The sequence below is a fragment of the Macrobrachium rosenbergii genome, chromosome 16, assembly GCF_040412425.1.
Source record: "Macrobrachium rosenbergii isolate ZJJX-2024 chromosome 16, ASM4041242v1, whole genome shotgun sequence".
Taxonomy (NCBI): domain Eukaryota; kingdom Metazoa; phylum Arthropoda; class Malacostraca; order Decapoda; family Palaemonidae; genus Macrobrachium; species Macrobrachium rosenbergii.
Window position 1 is genome coordinate 19,371,226 of NC_089756.1, and position 25,000 is coordinate 19,396,225.

Consider the following 25,000-nt stretch of genomic DNA (forward strand, 5'->3'; position numbering starts at 1 on the left):
ACCGTCTTGCCATAAGTTGCGGCTGTATTCCATGGAAACCTTAAGTGATATTATCTCAACTCATAAAGATTTCTGAGTTCCTGAATTAATGTTATGAATATTAAAATGAATGGGTTGGTTTACACTCTTGCTGGTCGGGTATTTGGTCAAATGATTGGTTGCCAAGGACAAGCTCACCCCTCCTAAAGTTACTTACGGCTCTTTTAAGCTTGACAGGAACAATTATTTCTTTCACCCTTTCCTTTGGAATTTTTCCTTCATTCAGCCACTCAGCCACACTTCCACGCTAAGCGAAAATCTAATGTCTTTGAGTTTTATATGGATGATAAACTATTTCATCGGCTAATAATTACACTCATAATTTCCATAGCTACAACTTCTTTTCCCTCTACCGCCTAACGAAAAGACCAAGCAAATCATCACTGATTTTTTCAAAATAATCCTTTTACTTGCTTCATCCATAATTATGAAATCTTGCTTTGTCTTTATGTCTCTGTAAAATAACATGTATTTTCTGCTTAAAAGGCCTGCATGGCGCTAACAATCACCCCAGTGCAGTTTCATTCCAGGACGTTTCTTGAACGAAATTTCCTGCCAGGTTACTGAGCTCTTCACAATTGTTTTGCCCGATTCTTAACAGATGTAGCCACACAGCATGTTAGGATTATACACTGAGCCATTTTATTTGAAACACAGGTGCATGAATTTAACGCTTTTTAAAGTTATCGTTGTATTATTTTAAAATTCCCTTCCTTTCTAGGATATCTTGATTGTAATGCTCCGCTTACAATATCTGTATTGTGTATTTGCCTCGTTCGGTCTTAAACTTTTTTTTTTTTAGATGTAATAATCAGCGAGAATTATTGCAGATATTAGCTTCATTCTGAATCATTTTATACTTTTCCAGAATCTGCAAAGATTCTTTAACTCATTTTAGCTGGAAGTAGGCTTTCATTGATCTAGCATTTAACTCGTTATCGGGACTTTTATTACTGGGTACCCTCGAAGACATGATTATATTATCAAAGATTAAGGAACGTTATTGGTTTGGGCAACGTATGCATTCCGGGAAATTTACCTTACACTATTCTGGAGAACTTATAATTTTCTTGGAAATATAATACCAAGCAAAAAGTGGAATAAAGCATTTCCAAATCATATTTTGTTGTACAAGCAACACAAGGAAGCACGCGTTGCAGTTTGTTTAAATCGTCGTAACTTTTTACGGTAAAACTACTACCGCGGCCTATAAGTTTCCGCCTGTCGCCGACCGGGATATTTACTGCATTTTCTTTATTTTTGTTTGTTTGTGCGTTTTTTGTCTGATTTTTACTGTCTTTTGTTTATATTTTTACATTCATCCCCAAGGGCCTGAAACTAAACGCAGCGCCCATATTATACATAAACTGGTTACCGAAACAGAGGCGGACGGTAGTTGTCAGTTTTATTTTATGGGATAACCTGCAACATTTCTAACCGAAGTTGAGCTAATTACCAGTCCCAACCACATTGTACGCCGTCAGTCTTTCATTAGCGGTTATTTTTGTTATTGCTGATTTTATGGTTTTTTACTTTTGTTGGGAAAAGTTGCGTTCATTTATGACATGCACAATCAACAATGTTGAACTCGGATAGTTCTCTGATAGGATAGTTTTCTCTTACTGTGATTAGGTTTACCATTTTCTGTAACACATTTCATGGGGGACGTTGCTATAATTATTCAGTTCTGTTAATTTAGTGCATAATTCTTGGCTGGCCGGCCGATCGTTTCTAAGCATTTATACTACTTAGTTAGTACCGTTGCATATAGAACGCTATAAAATCGTATGAGTTCATTATTGAAAGAGGGCTTATCACACATGCGTATGTGTGTGTATATATATATATATATATATATATATATATATATATATATATATATATATATATATATATAAAAATCACCACATCAGCGCCAGGATAGTGTTTCGGCGGCGCCATTAATTAAGTCTCCGCTGAGCTTGTTTTCTTTGGTGACTTCCCATTTTCTTCAAGCTCAATTAGTCACGCCTAAAACGTGCCAGGTCACGCATTTTAATAATTTTTACTTTATGCGTATTTATACAAATGTCACACATTGTGTATCACATGTTTCTTCATTCACAGGCATCAAGACTGTATCCATATTGTAGCTCTGTATGTTTTGTATTGTAATTTGTACTCGTTCACTGTATATTATTGTTTATTGTTTCGACCTCAGGTCACAGTCAATTCCATTGTCTCTCGCGGGCGGCGTCAGTCGGCCGCTATATAACTGCCTGGATCTGTAATAAAGTAGCAGTAACTTTTACCTGCTCGTTTCTTTGACACCTTACAGTGGTGACCCCGGAGTATCCCGGAGCCATTAGCGGACTCACACACGGCGACTTAGTCTTGGCTCCAGGATTTCTCCAAAACGCTCTTAGCGGCCTAAACACGGCGCTGTAACCAGCGTTTGAGTGTGCTGACTCTCGTCGGCGTACCCCACCAGCGTCACTAAGCGGAACCACACGGCGCACGAAAGTGCGTACTGACGCGAGTACCCCACTCCAGTAAGGGGTCAAAGGAGCGAGCATGGACGCCGATATCCCCTCCTTCATGCAGTTAAACGCGGACCCCGCGGACTCGGAGGTTTACCTACCTCCCATCACACCCGCGCCCGCCCCGCGCCGAGGCCCTCCGCAACTCCACACCAGCGCCCGAACACCACGGCGGCCAGGCAACACAATCGCGGGCCGCCCTCACCGTAAAGCTGCGCCCGTTTACGCAGGGGAACCCATCGATGTGGCTGCGCGGGGTGGAGAGCCGCTTCAGAATCGCGGACCTGACGGACGAAAATCCTACAGGCCGACACAGTGCTCAACGCCCCTTCGGAGGACGTGTACAGAAAACTCATCTCGCGAGTACCCGAAACACACACCCTCACATACAGCACCACAAAAAGTTCCTCCTCGAAGCTTGCTCCTGCCCATCGCCGGCGGGCCGCCCGTGCTATCGACCTTGCCATAAACCCACGCCACGACCTCAATTCAAGAGGCGGCAGGGCATGGTCGTAGATCTCCTGTCACTACCAGACTTGGGTGGCACAAAGCGGCAGGAGATAAGCTTCACACGGAAATCTACCTTCGCCAACTCCTCCCGGAGGTCGCAACCAGATCGCTCACCCCTACACCATGCCTGTCGAGGACCTCATAGAGACGGCGCAACACCTCACAGACTCCGTCAAGGCTTCACAGCGGCTAAAACCGGCCACACAGCCGGTCAGCTCCGTCCAGCCTGAAGAGGGCGTGCAGCAGCCCGTCAACGCCATCGCCAACAGACGTCCACGAACCACAGCAGATGGAGGTCCCGGGCTTCTGTCGCTACCACAAGTGGTTGGAAGGGCGCCCTTCACAATCTTCACAGACCACCAGCCACTGGTTCACGCCTTCACGAAGCAGGGGGGGCGCGATGGTCTTCAGACAGCAGCGCCACCTCTCAGCCATAGCCGAATTTACCTGTTCCGTCAGGTACCTCCCGGCAAGAAAAATCCCGTAGCAGACGCCCTCTCAGAGTCGAGTTGAACGCAGTGCAGCTTGGTGTAGATTACCAGGACCTTGCCAGAGAACAGGCCGCTGACCCAGAAACCCCAGCATACCGCACCGCCATCACATCCCTCAAGTGGCAGGACGTGATCCTCGCCCCGAAGGCCCCAGCCTGCTCTGTGACATCAGCACAGGCCAGCCCCGCCCTTTGGTTCCAGCCTCACGCCGCCGCCAGGTATTCGACATAATTCACGGCCTCTCACCCCTCTGGCAGGACCACGGCCAAACTGCTTTCAAAAAGTTCGTCTGGCACGGGGTGCAAAAGGGCGCCACGGCCTGGGCAAAACAGTGCCTGCAGTGCCAGACCAGTAAGGTGGGTCGTCACGCGCAGTCGGGGGTAGGCGAGTTCCCACAGCCAGGGCGCCGCTTGGCCACATCCACATCGACGTCGTCGGGCCCCTTCCCCATCAGGCAGATCCAGATACCTCCTGACGGTGGTAGACCGTTCGGCGAGGTGGCCCGAAGCCACACCCATGCAAGAAGCCACCGCCAGCGCGTGCGCCGAGGCCCTGCTCTCCAGTTGGGTTAGCCGCCGGGCGTCCCGGACCACATCACAACCGACAGGGCCCCGCTTTCCTCTCTGAGTTGTGGTCTGCCCTGGCTCAACTGCTGGGAACCACGCACCACACCACCACAGCGTACAACCCAGCGACCAACGGCCTGGTCGAACAGTTCCACAGGTCCCTAAAGTCATCCCTCATGGCCCGCTGCACCGCCGAGGACTGGAAACATCAGCTGCCGTGGGTCCTCCTCGGGTTGAGGACCGCCCCAGAGCCGACGGCACCCCATCCGCAGCTGAACAAACCTATGGGGAACCCCTCGTGGTGCCGGGAGAGCTCGTGACGGATGAACGCCACTCCCCATCACTGCAGAGGCTCCGCGATGTGGCGGCAAGTTAAGCCTTGCAGGCGCTCATACATCGACAAAGCAACCACCTTCATGCCGCCACAGCTGTCATCCGCCACCCACGTCTTCGTCAGAGTCGGCGCCGTCCGTCCACCACTAACTAAGCCCTACAGGGGACCCTTCCGCGTGCTGGAACGGAACAGCAAGGCGTTCCAGCTGGCACTCCCAGGCAAGGACGACTGGGTTTCCATAGACCGGTTAAAGCCCGCCTTCCTGTCGGAGAGTCCCGGCAGCGACGCAGCACCCCTTCCGCCCAACCGCACCCCTGCAGGCGCGGCCGCCCCAGGAAGGGACCGCCCAACCAGCAGCCTCACAGGCGGGAGGCCCCTCCGTTATCTTCAAGGAGCCGCGGCACCCTTCAGCGTCCCAGCAGATACAGGGATTAGTCAGACGCGTCCCTCGTCTTGGGGGGGGAGTATTTGTAAAGTCACCACATCGGCGCCAGGATAGTGTTTCGGCGGCGCCATTAATTAAGTCTCCGCTGAGCTTGTTTTCTTTGGTGACTTCCCATTTTCTTCAAGCTCAATTAGTCACGCCTAAAACGTGCCAGGTCACGCATTTTAATAATTTTTACTTTATGCGTATTTATACAAATGTCACACATTGTGTATCACATGTTTCTTCATTCACAGGCATCAAGACTGTATCCATATTGTAGCTCTGTATGTTTTGTATTGTAATTTGTACTCGTTCACTGTATATTATTGTTTATTGTTTCGACCTCAGGTCACAGTCAATTCCATTGTCTCTCGCGGGCCGGCCTGGATCTGTAATAAAGTAGCAGTAACTTTTACCTGCTCGTTTCTTTGACACCTTACATATATATATATATATATATATATATATATATATATATATATATATATATATATATATATATATGTTGTTACACTACATGCGTAATCAGTCATTACGCATAATGACTGAAATTTCAGTCATCACGCGTAATTCACTTAGGGACATTTGATCCCCAGGAGCTAGTACTAAACACGGCGAAATACATTTGACCCCCCAGGGACTAGTACTAAACCCGGCGAAACAGTGTAGGTGACTCACTGTTTCGCCGTGTTTAGCACTTGCTCCTGGGGGGATCAAATACAGCTGGACTACGTGTCCGGTCATTCTACGGGTACTTGTACTACTTGACAATGAGGACTGTTAGTCCTACCATCCAGTTTCGAGGTCCTGTTAGTATTTATATATACATTGTGTGTATATATATACTGTATATTATATATATATATATATATATATATATATATATATATATATATATATATATATATATATATATATATATATATATATATATGTGTGTGTGTGTGCATAATCGTATACATATTATTGTAGAATAATAAGTACCGAGGTATATTGACTGAAAATGGTGGATGGAAAACGACCCGGGTCACATAGCTTGGAATCACCGTGTTTTTGAGGGAACAGGATACCGTATATGAGACAGTTGTATTTTGGAGTATTATTTTGTCACAAATCTGTAAAGCCGTGAATGATTCTTTCTTTGAATTTACGCGGAAAGCTTTGGTAATTATCTAGCTAATATACAGTTCATACTGTAAAACAGTTTTCTCTTGCGTCATGATAACCAGCAAGCATGTGGCTTGGTATAGTATGCAAATGATGCAACATTCTTCAAATTATTTGCTCATCACTTATGCGGAATAAAGCGGCTGTTAACATTAATAGGAATTCATAGTTGAAAGACGTGGCGTGAGACGTCAAACTAACGGAGCTAAAGTTTTTAAATAATCCTTTGTGCATAATGTTTTCCACCCAGTAAACAATACTGTGTCTGACGGTCTATTTGCGTGACTTTGCGTTTGACTGCAAGCTTTCTTTTGCACAGAACTTGAAAACATCATCTAATGCTGCTGGAAAGTTCATTATTTTCCTGACTGAGAGACCCTCTCTGCTTATGTCCTGCGTGGCCGTCACACGAAAAATTTGGTGCCGTAAATACCCGTATATTCCCAACAGACGCAACATGGTCCCTGTACCAACGGTTCGATTAGTGTTGTTAAGCAACATTGTGTGGATCAGTACTTGGATAGGTGACCACCTAGATGAGCCGTAGGTTGTCCGGGCATAAGCCCCTTGAACACAGAAGGCCGGGCAAGGTGCAGGCAGTGTTTTCCACAAAACTGCTGAGAGCCGCAAGTGTTGCACCTAATTCCTTCCCTTCAAAGGAAAATGATATAATTATGGAGAGATCTGCCACTTGATAGTGTTTTTAGCGGTAATTTTTTATTACATTAATTTCATTTTCCTAAAGGTTATGAAAGAAAGAAAAAAATAATACCATCCTTCAGAATGTTCATGGGATAATGATCATCACGTACTTTCTTTTCGTTAACTCTTTATTAATTATTTCAGTTGATTACCAAATGTCTACATTCAATTGACAAAGAAATGTTGAAGTAAAATAACAGGAGAAGACTTTTAAGAATGATAAAATCAATCTGATATAAAATTAACCCAGAAAATATTATTTTAACGAAGAAAATATAAAAAAATATCAAGTGAGCACTTTGAACTTACCTTGTGTATGTGCAATAATGTAAAACTGCGGTGTGTTTACAAGCAATAAGTAAACACTGTACGACCCAAAGCGATTTTATGTACAGTTATTTTTATTTGCCCTGGAGAGAGCAAGCTGTTGAGAGCAAACAAAACAAATGGAACTAAGAAAAATACATGGAAGTAAAACAATCAGTCGAGCTTCTACCTACTGATAGAAAAATAATGTTGCAGGAACACAGAAAATAACGAATATATCAGTAACAGTAATAACTACAGTACTACTACGTCTTTCCAGTCGTGATTTGCATGAAATCATCAGAGAAGAGTTTTGTCATTTATTTGACATTTTTTTTTTTTACATTTCATCTCTTTGGAACGAAATAAGCACTTTGCATCAAGGCTACAGTAACATAACATCACGTTAATAGTTGAATTATTAAATTGCTGTGTACAGTGATCCTTTACTAGAGATAATAGCTTTTTCAAGTTTAATTTCTTTTGGGGTGAGAATTAAGTACTTTGCAATTGCTCTGAGTATTAATTTTACTTGAAAAGTAACTGTTTATCTAGAAATAAGCTGACTCGACAGATATTGTGTAAAGGTGGAATCGAGCAGACAATTACCAAAGCTTTTCACATTCTCAATATTTCCAGGGTTTTCCTATGAAGGGTAATACACCAGAAGAATCGTTCACTAATGTGCTGGAAGATGTAAGCTTTATTACAGCAATGGGTTGCAGGCAAGACTTTTTAAGACCCCCTAAAACGATTACCTCTGGATAATTCATTGGGCGTGGGGCTGGCAGTCTCATAAAAAAAAACTTTCAGGAAACTACGACAGGCTTTCAGAGTTTTGTGGTTGGCAGTGGCGATACTGAACCCCGAGACACCCACAGAGACAGCGGGCGTGTACGTTATTGAAAAAAAAAAAATCCCATAAAACCTGACCATTTCAAGCTGACCAAGAACTGACGAAGTTCAAGAGACTTAAAACAAAGTGATGAATACCAGAACTTGTCTGTCTTCAACTTAGAATGAGATAATAGAGTAATTGCTTAACAAAGCGGTAGTTTTCAAATAACTATTGAATAACTCGAATTGATATAAAGTATTATAAGTTAGACTAAATACAGTAGGAGCCACTGAATCCAAGTGAATACCAGTAATATTATTCTTGCAGTTCTCTGTTTAACAGTATTAAAGCATCTGTTTTCTGAAGAATGCACGTATGTATGTTTGAAGAGTGTGTACGCTCTTATGTACGAACGTTTGTATGTATAAAGTCATACTATGGAGAGTTTCAAACACTTTTGCGTAAATTTATTTTTTATTCTGAAATGGCACTTTTTCGATACATTTTGAATGAGAGAATAAGAAACTTGCATCATTCTGAGCTTATAAAACACCTCCGTTCTCATCCGTATTTCAAGGTATGACGGCAAAATATAAATTCTAAGAAAGTCATATTAACTTTCCATATTTTGACGTTGAACAAAGTAGCCGAAGTTGGGGAATAATCTATTCGAAGTTAATGCTGGAACAGCAAGTTTTTAAAGCCCACGATATTTCCCAAAATTAATGAAATTTAGAGAGAAGCTGAACACCTGAGCACTTGTCCTAAACTAATTTTTCATGAGAAATGAAGTACTTTTGCCAAAGAAAGTTTTATGAAACACTATGCGGTATACAACAAGCCACAAAATATGAGAAAATTAAGCAGCCTGTGATATCCGCGTATTCCAGTATCTTCAGGGGCATATAATTTACAATTTATCTCAATGTGTAATTTACTAGAGTTAGATAATTGAATAAATTGTAATGTTTGCACCATCAGTCAGTGGTGACTGGAAGATCTGAGATAAAACTCCCGTGTATAAAAGTATGTATTTGATGTGTATATATTTAGCGATATCGTATATCTAAGTGCAAATGAGGGTCATAGAATTCAAGAACTATCTTCATTAGTGATATCATAAGCTTGGGAAAGCATGGGTCTGTAGCACCTTATCGAGTGAAGACGTTGATATACGAAGCTCTTAATAATAAAAGGCTGAGGAGGAAACACATCACTGTCAATTTCCATGGTGCTTCGGATTGAAATTTCCGTATGCGGTTTACATGGTTGCATTCGATTGAAGAGCTGTTCCTTATAAATGCGCTATTGTAATATTGCTTTTTCTCATAACTCAGTAAGTAGCATATAACATTTGCAGAATTACTTACGAAAGTGTTAAAAGAGAGACAAGAAAGGAATGTCCACTGACTACAGTATTATTGCAGGTAAACTGCAAGCATGTTTGGAGCTAAGGAGAAAAGAACAACTTGTACATTCTGACCTCAGGTGTTTCCCTGAATTTCGCTTTAATGAGGCAAGAGTAAATTTGTACTTGAGTTACACACTGAACTTGTTCTAGTTACAAGTCACTTTATTCTACATTTCGTAAAAACGTTTTATGCTAACCTTGTATACAAAATTGTAGTTGTACTTGGATCACAGGATCATACTCTCTCCAAGCAAAATCCATTCATCATCGTATAAAAGCTATTACTGTGCTAATAAAATACAAAAAGTTATCTTCAGGGTATTTGCTCCCTCAGAGTGAGCGCACGTAGACAAAATGCATGAGTAATTAGTACTAAGATGCAGAGCTAGTGAGTAAAATTGTAGATATTTACTTCTTCCCTCTTCGATGTGTACCCATTTACATCGATGCTTCGCAGGATCTCTCCATACTGTTCTCCAGACTCTTCTCTAAATCGCTGTCAGATGTGAGTTTTTCCTCACCATTTTCCATGGAACAAGGCGAATCTGCCGAGACGAAGTTCGTTGGAGATGGAGAAACTCCCTCGTCAGACCGCTTACTCTCTTTGGGTTTGTTGGTGGTATCCACCACGGAGCAGGTCTCTTCCATGATGCTCAGTCGGCTCTTCATCTGGCGGGTGAGGGGCGGAATGCAGTTTCTTGGCAACAGGAAAGTGCTCAGGTTGAACAAATCCAGGAAGACTTTGTAGCGATCACTGCAATGGAAAAGATGCGTTGATAGGAGAATTTGCAAATTTAAACATTAATGTTTGTGGTTCATACTGTAACAAATGTTGGCGCTGAGCTAACAAGATTAAAATAGCAGTTTGCAAATGGTGAAATAATTCGATCTGTTATGTAAATGTTCTCACTAGCCCCAGTTCATAAAGTCATAAATTGGTCCATGCTTCCTGAATAACTCCTGTGAAAACTCCTTTCTGGAGTTTTCACAGTACCTGTCAGATCAATAATCTCTAAATTTATTCCTGGGTATGGTTACAGTTTATTTTCCTCTCTACGTCTTACAGTGGAATTTTCTGATATTTTCATTCTGAAAGTCTAAGAATATTTTTCGCTCGAGACGGAATAGTTTGGATGCTCAGTATCCTTGCCTTCCAGTATGTACTGCAAGGTTGATAAGCTATCTGCTGTCACATGGTTTAAGCCATGTTTGAAGCGACTCTTAGTTCCCTATAACCATTTTTTTTTTAAACGTAGCTGTACTATAGTGTCTGCACCATGGAATTCCAGTCTTGGATCCAAGTTGCTTCACTGGAAGTGACCCTGCTCGCCGCCCAGCTGAGGCCTTTTCACCAGCCGATAACATAACACACCTGCTGTTTTTTGCAGGTATTAAGAGCACCAGAGTAGCTTGATGGATCATCAAGGAAATGCTTTTTCCTTTGGTTAATATTTTCAGTTTTCTCTGCTTTTTTTTTAATATTAAAACCATTCACTGTCGTCCCCAGTTGATATGGCAGCACTTAGTGGTAGCTTTTGTCTTCAGATATGTACAGGCTTCACATTATTGACCTGTTAATTTCCAGATTATTTGCTTTTTTTAGCTTTATTTTGTGACGTCTCTGGAATTTTATACTGCTATAATCACTATTGTTAATTTAGGTACTGTGGCAGCCAAATTTCCACTTGATGTTCTCTCTCTTAGTTTTAACTTGAATATTTTCATTCTATTTAACATGGACTTTGTGCTTTTAATTCTCTCTGACAATACTGCAGCTCATTTTGATGAAAGGAAATGTCAAGAATTTAGCAAAAATATAATGTTCAAGAATTCCGGACAATTTTTTTTTTTTTTGCCTTCCACGTCATGCTTCGATGTATGAACTGAATATTCTTTTGGAACGTGCGCCCAGAAATATATTTAAGCCAACGTTCCTCTTTCCAAGGTACAGTGAGCCCACTTTCATTAACTTTGGACGGGATTTTTAGCCTTAAAATAAGATAGTTCATTCTGCAAAAGATATAACATTTTTCCAGTTATGAGGTGCTGCTAACCTTAATAAAGATATGAAATAAGTCAAGCAATTGCGCAGTACATGAGAACATGCCTTTGCTGACTCGTTCTATTTGTTATTCTTCACATTTTATGCCTTGGGAAAAAGTAGGAATTTCACTCAAAGCTAAGGATTGAGGTACGCAACATATACTAAAATAGTTAAGACTGTTCTTGTATCCTTGAGTTTGCTTTTACCTGAAGTTCACGCACAACACGCATGCTAACGCCAAAGTTCTTGTTACTTCGTTATTCATATATCGCGCTCTTCTAGGCTCAGTTCTGAATGAAATTCCTTCCTTGCCTCGATTCCTGCGCAGAACAATGCCACGTGCTTGATATTTTTCGGTTTGCTCGTTGCTGATAGGCTGTTCTCATGTCTAGATGTCCATTTCCATGTAGTGTCGTTATCTTTCAGACGAAATTGTATTAGGAAATGCACTCCTTTCCCTCAATAATGATATTATTTAAACCATCTTTCATCGGCTCTCTGAGAACTTCCGCAGGTTCTGTATCTGTAGAGAACTTTCACAGGCTCTAATTCTGCGGAGAACTTTCATAAGACCTACTTCAGTTGAGAACTACAACTGCTGCCTTGGGTGCATTAGTCCCCTGGTAGCTTGGGGCACAATGGCGCACTGCCCACTACCAGAAATGTAGCATTTCCTTTATTGCAAACTGTGAAACAGTTGTCCAGGCAGTTTTGATGATGCTGATGTTTGTAAATTAAAGGTGCTTAAATGTAAATTAAATGTAGCCTGGAATAGTGCTTAAATGTACCTATTACCATAACCTTAGTTTTTCTGACATATCTAAACTTCTTATGCGTGTAAATATTCATCAGTATGATGATTAGCCTGTGACCATTTTTTCCACTTTATTTTACTTCTGCTTTGGGATTTGTCAAAGTTGTGGAAAGTTTTCAGGGAAATTCAGACCAATTTCTGGAAATAAAACCCAGTTTCTTGCCGGTAAACAAAAGTTTCATTCCAAATGAATGAAAAATAATAGACTTTGAACGCATATTCGGCAGAAGACAAGGAAGAATATTGCACTTCGTAACAAAACAATATAAAATTCACACGAGATAAAAGATTCCTTGCCATATATCACATCCGAAGGTGCGTGGCCTCGTCAGCTATATTTAGAGCTGTTGGTATTCGATAGTTATCGACTCTGAAATACAACTCCCGCTTGAAGCCGCAACGTATTAGAAGAACACTATCAAGTTGTATGAAGATTCAGTAACGAATTTCAGACTTTTTATTTTTTCTATTCTTTTTTTTGGCATGATACATTTTGTCGTTTTACGTTAAGTACCCGACTTTTATTATTATTATTATTATTATTATTATTATTATTATTATTATTATTATTATTATTAAAAAATGCTCATAGTAGCTTGAGTCTTGAAATGGAGAAACAAATCCACAGTTATGTATATGTACACATATTTAAAGATAAATCTGTACAGAAAGCTTTCGGGAAACTGTGGGTTTGTTTCTCTATTATTATTATTATTATTATTATTATTATTATTATTATTATTATTATTATTATTATTATTATTATTATTATTATTATCAAAGTGATAATGGAAGTTTCAGTCGCGTTTCATTTATATAAGAAACGCAAACCAATCCGTTTTCTTGAAAGTATTTTTTTATCCCTAAGATCAGACATAACCGCTATATGACAATCTGTCATCAAGCGATTCCTAATCATTTGAATGAACAACTTGCAAAATAACAAAAGAAGACGTGGGGCAAATATCATTCGTGACAGAGCAAAACACGTTTTCTTAAGGTAGGAAAAAGAAATAAATAAAGCCTCAGTTTTCCTCAAGAGACAGGTCTGCCGCTTCTGGGCTTTAGACGTTAATATAGGTAATGAAATTTATAATTAAGGGAAGGTAATTATTATGACCATTATTGATGTTACAAGCCAAGCTGTAACCCTAGTTGTTAATAATAAAAAACGGAATGCTACAAACCCGAGGGTCCCATTAGGGAAGTAGCTCGGTTCAGAAAAGGAAACACAGAAGTTGACAGTAAACTATGAAAGAGAAATAACAAAGGAAAACAAAAAAAAATATGTAACAAATTAAAATAAACAAAGAGAAGATAATTAACAAGTCCACTTTAAAGTGCGGCTCAAGTCCCGACGCTTCAACTACAGGATCGTCATAAATACCTGAGAGTAGATCGCAAATATTGATATCCTGACGATCCTCCGGTTCCAATCAGTTGCGATCCGATCATTCGCTGTACCAACATGACGTGGTTGTCTGAAAGAAACACGTGGAGCCGTAATAAAAGCATTGAAACTTTATTAAAGGGGTAAAATATTCATGTTTTCATATCTCTGAAAATACTGCGATTTGTGATTTGCAGCCAAACCCAATATTGTTACGGTAAAAGTATTGCATTATCCTTCATAAAAGTTGAGCTAAAGCAAAATCAAGTTGGTGTTAACCGTGGGAAAAAGATCAAATTGAAAAAAAAAATAGGTGTCATTAACCATATGAATTTTGACAAAAATCATATTAAAGGAGAGAAATGATGTTTGATGGAGCCATAGTGAAATTAAGTAGCAGTCTAATCTGATTTAATTAAAGAGATATTGTGTGTCAAAGTAACAGTGAAATTTATCAGTATAGCTATCAGGAATCAACTAATTCGGGTGTGTGGAAATGCGAAATCTAGACACTGATATTTGAAGCTTCAACTTAACCCTAAAATTCTGCCTTTGACTTTGACTACGGAGCCTGTGCCTGCAACACAGATAATGTATCTTTCCTATTTCTTTGGTAAATTGATTTTATCAAAGATACAGGGGTCTGAAAAATAAACACTTTTATGTGGGATGCTCGTAACGAGAAAAGTCCACAGTGTTAGTGAGGTTTCGGTAGTTTTTCTTTTCCTAGTTGCAGATAAAATGTATTCATATTTCGTTACCAGTACAGTTATAAACATTAATATTTTGTTAGAATGCTTAAAAGAATCATATTAAGTAACTAAGTGGATAGAACTGACAGGGTAAATGTTTTTAATGAAAATTAATTTGAAATAACTGAGTATGAGTAACCCTGTCAAATTTGACTCGTTAAAAGATTTAATAATATTTCTTAAAAAATTGAATATTGTGAGTCGACAGGTGAGAAATTTGATAAAATATAATTGGAAATTATTCCGATAAGATTTCGGTTAGGAGCATCGTTATTCATACGAATAATTCCCATGATTTTATTTGCTCATTTTCCTCACCTGCATATTCCACAAAACGAATCTGGGATAGGGGCAACTTATGCTCCTTGTTTCGACACGATTCGTAGAATTAGGGTGTGTCCACACGACGGTAAAACATTTAAACACACGTTGGAAGTTACCACATATAGCACAAAAAGTTGAAAACAAGTCAACAACCGTAAGTGTAGAACGAATCTTTGACAAATGCTGGGTAATCTTACTGGGACTACCAATAAATCGTTGAATTGTATTTAACCTATTTGTGAACATTGTGCGGTAAGTTTCCGAGATTTGTTATGTTACGTGTTACCGTAGGGTTGACGCGCTTTTACAGTTAGTAGCGTTTAGGTCTACTCAGAGCGTTCGAAGGTAGTCCAAGCTCGTCATTCAGTCTTTTCGTTAAATCAATTTTTCTTTCCGCCTTATGAGTCTCAGCGATATTAGAGAACGAAGGCAAGTTTGCCCAAGGAAAGTCTACATATCAGAAATCATTGTCTGTTTAGGAAAGATACTACAATTGTCATCAAAACGGCCTCAAACAATCCAATAGTTTAGAAGCTTTCGGAGCATATATCACCGTCAAATCAGTATAAACATGACAGCATGAATATAAACGAAATTACACAGCAACGTAAAAAAAAGCATACACGAAGACAGGCACACGCCAAGCAGTTACACTCGCTAAGCGTATCCATTTTTCTGTGCAGCTGAAATCAGCATCCAAAGAGGGGCGTTTACACTTGGGAAAACTGCAGTTTCGTGCCATTTTTGAAACTGTTACTTACACCGCCACTTCGTCATCAACGAATCGACGTCCATCAGGAGCTGCAGCAACTGGTGGGGCTGATTGAAGCGAGGCTCCTCTCTGTAGAAGGAGATCATAAGGGCGCCCTGGAGGGCTTTGTGAGTGAGGCGTCGCTCTCCTCTGGCCATCAGGGCGTTGTGGATTCTGACGTCGAAGATACTGTCGAAAAGTTCTTTTCTTCTCTTCTGTTGTGTTTGTAGATGTGCCCGCAACTCCTCGACGTCCTCTGCCTGTGGGAAGCACTCGTGGTTAGAAGAAATGATCAAATCCTTCGAAGTGTTCTGCCCATGGAAGCCATTTGCACAGGTGTAAATTTCGACTTCTGCTTGGGAATACATTAATGGCTGGCAAAAATATCTTTCCTCTATGTCATTTACCCGTAGAAAGAAGAAAAAGAAAATCATCAAAAGCATTTTCTTCTGGCAGCCACAAGCACCTTTCCACCAAACCATGTCCCCAAGTAGTCAATACTGACGACAAAATTCGTGATGCCGTGACGTCACTAAAGGCTCCGTGCGTGACTTCCGTCTTGCAGGAATATAGAATCAATGTTGGTAAAGTTTGCCAGAGAACGTGAGCACCCCCACCCCCTTTTAACCACGCAAATAATATGGGCAATGCTAATCAATCGAATTCGTTTCTTAGTAAGTTTTCAGGTCACATCATTTGCCTAAACAAAAATGGTCCATTTATGCTCTGGGTAACTGATGTGGCCGAAATATAGTAGGCGTTTTTCCACGTCATGGCTTACTAATCTAATACGGGTGTACACAGATGTAAAAAATATAAATTTAAAATCTCATAGGGTAGACAATTGTGTTACTTAGAGGTGTAATCTTTAATATTGTACATATAATAAAATAATTTGATCCAGTTCAGTTGGCCCATTGTCATTACTGATATTGATTTAATCCTAGCAGTATACTATATATACATATATATAATATATATATATATATATATATATATATATATATATATATATATATATATATATATATATATATATATATATAATATATATATATACATATATTATCAAACATATTTCTTAATTTCAAATAGATGAGCATTAAGCAATAGCCTCTGCTTTATTGCTTTTGTTCCGAGAATAACATTACTGTGGACATAGTACGCCTTATGGTAAATTTGCAACAACAACAACAACAACAACAACAATAATAATATCAAATGAATTTTGTCATAAATGTCTCACCTCTGCTTCTCTGAGTTGATCATCTAGAATGGTATCGACGGCCATTTTGTACTTTTTCCAGAAATTGAAACCTCGCTCTTCCAGCCCAGGCGTTCTCTCGAGCCATCTGCACAGTAAGCTCTGCAGAGATGGCTCCTCTTCCGAAGCCATAATCCTCTTGTATATGTCTGGCTCATTGCCGAACACTTTCATGTAGTTTTCTTGGTTGTACCGGACACGCAGTTCCTGGAAGCAGTGGGTTATGTAGGCTGTAAACTGATATGGACATCTAAGAAGCTCTACAATGAAATGTAATGGTTACAGTAAAACCACAAGTTCTCAAAGATATGAGTACACGTAACGAACAGCTTCGGAATATCATACCTACTCTTCCGTGTTGCCTTAACGCTGCTTTTAACAATAATACTCGACGTATTCCTCGAACTTGTGGTTTTATTTTTAAGACTTTGACATTTTCTATAAACAAATAAGACTTTGAAACCTTAAGGAAAATTTATACCTTGAAGGTTTAAAAAGTGGAAAAGGAAACGATTAGTTTATTAAAAACAGGACATTATACAGTAATCTGTATTGTAAAACTCTACGGGGTTAAACACCCAGCAATCGTAAACTAATTAAGGGCAAAGGTTAACATGATGCAAATGCTAGAGAATGGTCTCTAGGATGCTGTTGAGCTTTCTTTGCCTTGGAGGAAAAAAATTACTATAGAACATTATATTTGAATAGACTACCGAGAACATTGAAGGAAACCAAGAAAAACAATTCTACCCCAGGTGAAAATTCATACATTCGTCTTACCGCTTTCAAACCAAGTTTATTCTCTAGAAGTCTGAACTGATAACTCTGAAATCCCGAGGCCGGAGAAAGGTAGTCTCTGAATTCCATGAAATCCAGTGGCGTCATCGTCTCTAGAATCAGGAACTGGTCGACGCAGAGCTGTTGACAGGGAAAATTTTCTTTAGAATTTGAGAGGATAGAGGCGAGGTTTATTTTTTTTCATCAAAGGTGTAAACATTCCCAGTTTGCCTATATTCATAAGCAGTTTATTGGCATGAAGTAAATATCCCATGTTTATCTTTTCCCGAAACCCATTTCCTTTAAAGAATTATCAATTGTTTTTTTGACAATACAAGATATTCTATCTTCATATTTCATTTTTTTTAAAACTTCTCATCATTAATAAGCCTAAATGCCCCAAACTTTGTGTCGTCACTGAAAGTTAATTCATATTTGACATTCTGTGAAAAGATATCATAAAGTGTAAAAAATAAAGCTTCAATTAAACATTGTTGTTTGAATTCAAAAATCTACATTGGCACTGTTTACCGTACCTTGTTGAATAATCTCTCTTGGGCAAACGGGAAGTTATCTTGCAATATTAGACAGAAATGAGTCAACGATAAAAAGAGGTGAAAGAAATGGAAATTCTAATGAACTTCGGAGAACTTCAATAGTGTCTCGTAAAAGGTAATACAATTGTCCCGCGTTATGTCAAGAATATTGTGAATATATTAGTGTTTTAGTCCGGTTTTCCAATCATATAAGTAAAGAATGTTTTTTATGTACAGTAACTTCAAGAGGAAAAGCTTTACGGATGTAGATAAAAGCGTGCGCACACACACATACACACAATATATTTATTATTATAAATATTCGCTGTTTGACCTCCCTTCCTTGCCTCTTAAATTTTATTAAAGTAAAGGGGGCAGATCATGTAGGCTGGTCGCATGAGAAGTTGGGCGGGAAACCCAGGGTTGTTTTCAAAATAACATACGTTCCCGGCCAATAGGCGAGAATTTTAGCTTAGAGGGCCATAAACCAGGGATAGGCTTTGCTAAAACAGACCTTAGAGGTACTGTTCCTATAGCTTAGTCGCCTTTATCCTGTGTACTGGCGAGTCTATTGTCATTTCAGGTCAGACTCTGGGTAGGAGGAGTTTGAAGCAAGCAGCCAGAAGCTGCCCCAGCATCAAGAGACTTTCTCAGCAGACATCCTGGGAGTTGGGCGTGCAAGTCCCCTCTCTCTCTCTGAGCTCGCTTTGTCTCTCTCCTCTTTTGTTCAACACGAGGGAGAAAATTGTTATTCCAAACGGACTAAGGAATTCTTATGCATCTGATCACTGCATTAGCTCATCCAGCAGTAAGTCTGATTGTGACAGTTACTCCCATCTCTTTCCCGTCAACTGAAACTCTCATTTTCCTTGTTCAAATTTTCCTCTCTTAAACAGTCGCTGACTAAGACATCCTAGTCAAACATATCCCATTTGTGAAGTCATCTATTAAGTACAATTAAAAGTATTATTCTTGATAAAAGAACCATACCCTTGTGATCAGGTAATGATGAGTGAGAGTTTCTGTAGCGCAAGATTGTTATCCGGCTTTTCCAGAAGTGCGTACGCCTTGGGCCTGAACAAATCCTCTTTCTTGGAGAAGAATCTGCATCATCAGTGCCAAGAAGCCTCATTTTGATGTTCACTGCATCCAACTGCCTTATAAAGCGTTTGAGAGGCATATTAATCTGTTACGTCCATTTCTATGAAGCACTGAGGTATTTTGTCTTGATTAGGACTAATATTTTGAGCCGCTGTTATCCCCTGTAAATAATTCATTTCATTTTATTTTACTTTTGTTGAAACTAGTTTTCCAGTAAGTTTCCTGAATTAATTCTGTCCTTTAGAGTTTAATTTTAGCCTTAATTGGCAGAATTACGTGGTCTTAGGTAAAGCAAGGCAATATAAATCCAACTAATTACTAAACTAATTAGCCGACTGACCCACGTAACAATATATATATATATACACATATATTTATATATACATATATATATATATATATATATATATATATATATATATATATATATATATATATATATATATAATATATATACACATACATACATACATACATACATACATACAAAAAATTGTGTTTATCTACATTCTTACAGCTTTTCCCCTTGAAATATACGAAAAAAAAAACATTTTTTTGCTAATATGATTAGAAAACGGGACCAGCCCACTATTATTTCACAATATTCTTGAAATATCACAAGACAGTTAGGCCTACTTTACCTTTTATGAAACACTATTGAAGATCTCCGAAGTTCATCAGAATTTCCATTTCTTTCACTTTTTTCATATATAGGCTCCAGGATCCTTTTCCATTAATATCGCTGTAGAAGAAATTACTCAGCACTAAATGCTGTCTAATGTCTAAGACATTTCATCCATTTTGGTTAAAAATTTCCTTACCTCTAGTTCAATAAACTGCTTCTACGAATTATGACTTCTGCTTCGTTTCTCCCTAATAAATTCCACTTACTGTATGCTTTTTCACAGAGAACTGTTTGCACACATAACAGGCATCTGACGACATCTTGCTTTAGTCACGTCTTTACCACACCTGTGATTCATTTTATTTGGCCCAAGCAAGTAAGGAATTTAATGTCAGAATAAATCAACATAAATTCAGTTCGAACGGCCAAAAGAAAAAATGCTCACTTTTAGTACTTGTTCTGAAATCTCCGTGAATCTGCACTGATATAACTAAAAAGGGAAGTACGTTCTTGATCCCATTTGATCCCTTTCTGCACAAGACGTTCAAGGGAAATTTGAAACAGAAATTAAAACATTGTCAGTAATCCTGGCCAGTGCTCTCTGCCTCGTATCGTTTTACTCTGGCATCTGGATTAGTCCTAGACAGCGGTCACTCACCTGGAAGACCTAATCCAAGTGTAATGACATTTGTATGCATTAAAATTGTATGTATATTCCCCTTTAGTCTTAGTTGTTGTTTGTGAGACCGGGTCGGCTTAGTACTCTTTTGTCCTATTACATGCAGTTTGCTTGAAAGGGCCCCTTAGTAAAAGCGAAAGATCCTGCACTCGCAACTATTGTCAATTTTCTCTTGGTCATATACTGTATTATATATATGTATATATATAAACGCACTAAGGGGAAAATGTCAAAATTGTTGGGCATTGTAATTGAAGCAACTATCTTAACAGGAAAGGGAGAGGTGAGAGAGAAAGAGAGAGAGAGAGAGAGTGAGAGGGAGAGGAAGTGAGAGAGAGAGAGCAGTGGTGGTGTTAGGGAGGAGAGAGAGAGAGAGAGAGTAGAGGCAGTGTTAGGGAGGAGAAAGAGAGAGAGACAGTTTATCGGTTGTCATTCAGAGTTTTCCCGGGCAGCGCCGAGTTGATCAGCTAGTGTGTGTGTGTGTGTGTGAGTGTATACATATATATATACACACATATATATATATATATATATATATATATATATATATATATATATATATATATATATTATACAGTATATATATATATATATATATATATATATATATATATATATATATATTATACAGTATATATATATATATATATATATATATATATATATATATATAAAAATATATATATATATATATATATATATATATATATATATATATATATATATATATATATATATATATATATATATATATATATATATATATATATATATATATATGCAAATACTGAACGTAAAAAAAAAAGTAATTATAACTGTAGTTGTGAAAGGCCTTCAGAGTGATTATTTTTCAATGTCTTCATTAACGGAGCATATCGCAAGAAAAAACGTGAGTAGCCTACGTGCTGCCGCCGTCTGTCATTCTCATAATTCGAGTCTGTCGTAGGGCTTCCTGGCCGCATCTCCGGTTACTGGCTCTACGCCACTCGACATTTATTCTTCTCTTTCGCCTCTCTGCCCCCACCCCCACCCCTACGTCCCCCATCCCCAGTTCCTCTCTCACCCGTGACACCATCTCTCTCTCTCTCTCTCTCTCTCTCTCTCTCTCTCTCTCTCTCTCTCTCTGACCCAAGCCACATGATCCCTCCTAACCCGTCTTCAGACATCTCTCACCTGCCTGGCGTTCTCTCGCTCCTCTTTCATTTGCTTCACTGGCCTTCCTCCGCCCTCAGGAATTTTGCGGCTAAAAATCAACGCTCAGAAAAATAATATTTAGATCTTCTTATAGACAGCCAGAAGGAATTAATGTCTTAATAATACAGCACTATTTCGAAGGCAGAGAGCTTAAGAGTCTCTGATCGGACTGAGTATGTCTTTGGGCTTGCATCTACATCATCTATTCTTCCTCTGTTTCAATTCATCAAACTGCGGTGCCTCCCGATGAATTTTTTATTCATTTGTGCTACACCTCACATTGATTTAAAGTATATATTACAGTATTTCATATTATTTTGATCCAACAAGATTTGCCGGGAAAACTTTGTCAGTAAGCTGTTGTGCCTGACGTTGATTTGAAGCAAAACATGTTATTTTGATTTATTCTTAAATAACGATTTATCGGTGGCATAAATAACCTTTTGCAGCCAATGTCATTGCATACAGGCTAACTGAATGGAGGGCATTGCACGACAGAAATAAATTAAATGCACGAAAATTACATTGAACTTACCATTGTGTTCGTTGGATGTGAAATTGAATCCTAAATTCAATAAATTGTCTCTGTTAGTTTTTGGATAACATCATCAGAAACCTTTAAATCATATTTTGAATTCTTTCAAATCAATAGGTTCTCTTGATGTGATTTTGAACCCTAATGTTGAGTGAATGCTCCTGCTAGCTTTGGAATTCGTCATAAAAACATTTTTGGATGTCATCATATGTTTTTCATTTTGCTTTTCGTTAATGGACAATGTGAAGCTGAGTTTTCAATATAGTAAAATGCTCTTGGTAGTTTCATTTTTAAATTTTATCAGGATTTTCATTGTCTCGAAAATTTTTTATTATAAAATTTAGTTCCAAACTAAGAATATTGCCTTTGCTCCTCGGTTTGATTCCTAGTCAGGGTCGCTGTTTTTAATGAACATTTTCCAGGTATTTCTATCTTTGTGTCCTCCTTTTGTTGATTTCTTTGTCTCTCATATCTTCTCGAATGCAATCTCTCCATCGTCTCTTAGGTCCTCCTCTCCTTCGCGTCCCAAGCAATTCCATTTCCTTGATCTCTCCTGCAACGTGTCGCTCATCGCCTCTCCTCATCGTAGAATAAGATAGACAGGTGAAGAAATTAAGGAAAACAGAGCGAAGGAAGTAACAAATAAGTAGCAAATAAATAAAGATGCGTGAACTAAGAGAGGATAATTGCAAGCTTTAATAGCACTATGAGTAAGAAAATTCCAGACTAGAATCTACTATTGCTCATGTCCGAAATGATCTAGCTGTAATTATCGTGTCAGTCAAGACTACCGGAGGCTCTACTTGTCTGAACAAGTTCAGTTTTGCCGAGGTCTTAAGATTAAAGTTCATTTGATTTGATTTCGGGTTTAGGCTATTTGCGTAGAAGAAAAATTCTTCTCTTAAAAATCAACCATCATCCTGATTAACTGACTGATTCAAAGCATAAATTGGCATCCCGCCATATTATCAGCTTCCTTCCTGGATTCCCTCGATTTTTCCAGCAATGGGTGAGAAACATCAATAAAGATGTACGCATGAAATCTGTCAAACAAACTCTCTTGTCTACAGGAAATCAGATGTGAGGAACGTTTTCTACCTTATCGCAATCAAAATTTTGTATTTTTTTTTCTTCGTTTTAACGTGCTTTTTCCCATTTTTATACGGGGTAAGCATGATGCCTTCTTTTCGAAGGACTTTGATTTGGCGTTGGGGCAGGCCTTTGTATCAGCAGTAATATATTTCGTATTTTATCTCCGACGGGTTTTGTTGTTATAAACTTGACTATGTTCTAATTCAAAGACTGTCGCCATGCCTTAGAAGAGTTTGGGTGTAGATGATGCGTCAAAAATCTCAACCAGACAAGATACCAATGTTTTTAGTAGCTTGCAAATAAAATTGATTTTAGACAGAATGCCTATGCAAGTTGTGTAGCTGTCGCACAGGAAGGCGTGGATGAGCAGCATAAGTTAGAACAGCAAAGCTGTAAAATTTCCCTCATTCATCGCGCAAGCAATGCTGTGGCAAACGTCAACATCAGCCGTTCAGACACTGACATTGTGTTTATAGTAGTGAGTTTATTGGAATTCATTATCATAAGGAAGGTATGGATCAGAGTGAGAGAGTTCTCCACTCTTTACCTTGCTATTACCTTCGGAAGTGAAGGATCACTTGACTAATATCCTAAGTAGTTTCATACATTCTATTGCTGTGATACAGTGAAGTCAAAGCCAAGGTCTAGAGCAGGGTTTCCCAACCTGGGGTACATGTACCCACCCAGTGGTACATTTGTACTCTTCAGGGGGTACATTGGATCTGAGAGAATAGCCAGTATTGCGCATTACATGATGTAATCTGCATTGAGATTGCACAAAGTCGTGTCTTTTTTTTATTTCCTCATTTTAGTAAGCAAAGCTTTATTTACACCAACAGATTTCATGATAAAATTATATCACAGTATCAATTTCATTGTTTTTCTTTCTCGTCCTCAATTTTTCGGGGTACACAGAAATCTATAAAAATGCCCAAAGGGTACAGAAGAACAAAAAGGTTGGGATCCTCTAGCCCTGGTCTAGAGGATATTCTAGACCTTGGCCAAAGCAGTCGGCAACGTAAAACTGCTTACGTGACTAGCAAAGACTAAAGATTCACTTAACTAATCACGACACCTTCATAATAAAATGTTCTTCAACTAATTCTAGCAACACTCTACTGTATTGTTCATAGAAGCTTTTCTTTTTTTTACCAAATCCAAGCAAGACTACTTCGCTTGCCTGCGGCCACTCACGTACCAAATCAATTGGTCAAAACAGACCGCAAACTTGTTTAATATCTTGCAGGTTTACCCAGTCATACTCAGCGGGACTTTATCAAGTGTCTTGCTACTGTGCTAGCATTTCTCATGCGGCTTTCAGAGTTTCATGTTCTTTTCTTTTAATTTTTTCCCTTTTTTAATAGGTAATGTGGATCTTCAGGGATCTTAGGTTCTTTGGTAACTCTATCGTCATGGCGATTACATCTTAATGCTGAGGAAAGAAATGGTAGTGGATTTTAATTTTTCCCTGTTTTATTTGTTCTTTTTGCCTTCCTTTCCTGGCAATGTGGATCTCCAGCAACCGTATCTTCTTCTGTGGCTTTTCTATTGGTATTGCGAGTTTTCATCTTATTGCAGTTTAACGTTGAATAAAGAATTTGTCACTGATGTTGATGTTCAGTGGTCTAAGAGAGGTTGCATTAGGTCTATCACTTTTGAATGCAATCTCCTGTGCCCTAATTAGCTCCGCCAACAAATGTAGGAGGGTACGTTTTCTTCCTGTTTGTGTCTAAAAAGGATATTTAAAGAGCGAGTGAACCGACCTCGAAACTTGACGTAGAGGTTAATTGTGACATTTTAGTGTTTACTGAC

The 25,000-nt window shown here is 39.0% G+C and overlaps 1 protein-coding gene and 1 long non-coding RNA gene across 2 annotated transcripts in view; one reads left to right on the plus strand and one right to left on the minus strand.

Moving 5' to 3' along the window:
• LOC136847163 (uncharacterized) overlaps window positions 1–25,000 on the plus strand; it is a 250,338-nt gene that overhangs the window by 33,966 nt on the left and 191,372 nt on the right. The gene's annotated exons all lie outside the window — the stretch shown is intronic.
• The window catches only part of vermilion (Tryptophan 2,3-dioxygenase vermilion), a 96,402-nt gene continuing 78,267 nt past the window's right edge, over window positions 6,866–25,000 (minus strand). The window contains exons 4-8 of the mRNA XM_067118567.1: window positions 17,430–17,567; window positions 16,632–16,856; window positions 15,396–15,645; window positions 13,556–13,649; window positions 6,866–10,064 (exon numbers count right to left, since the gene is read on the minus strand). Of these exons, the coding sequence (XP_066974668.1) occupies window positions 9,749–10,064; window positions 13,556–13,649; window positions 15,396–15,645; window positions 16,632–16,856; window positions 17,430–17,567 (1,023 nt within the window). The 3' untranslated portion in view covers window positions 6,866–9,748. The remainder of the gene's footprint in view (window positions 10,065–13,555; window positions 13,650–15,395; window positions 15,646–16,631; window positions 16,857–17,429; window positions 17,568–25,000) is intronic.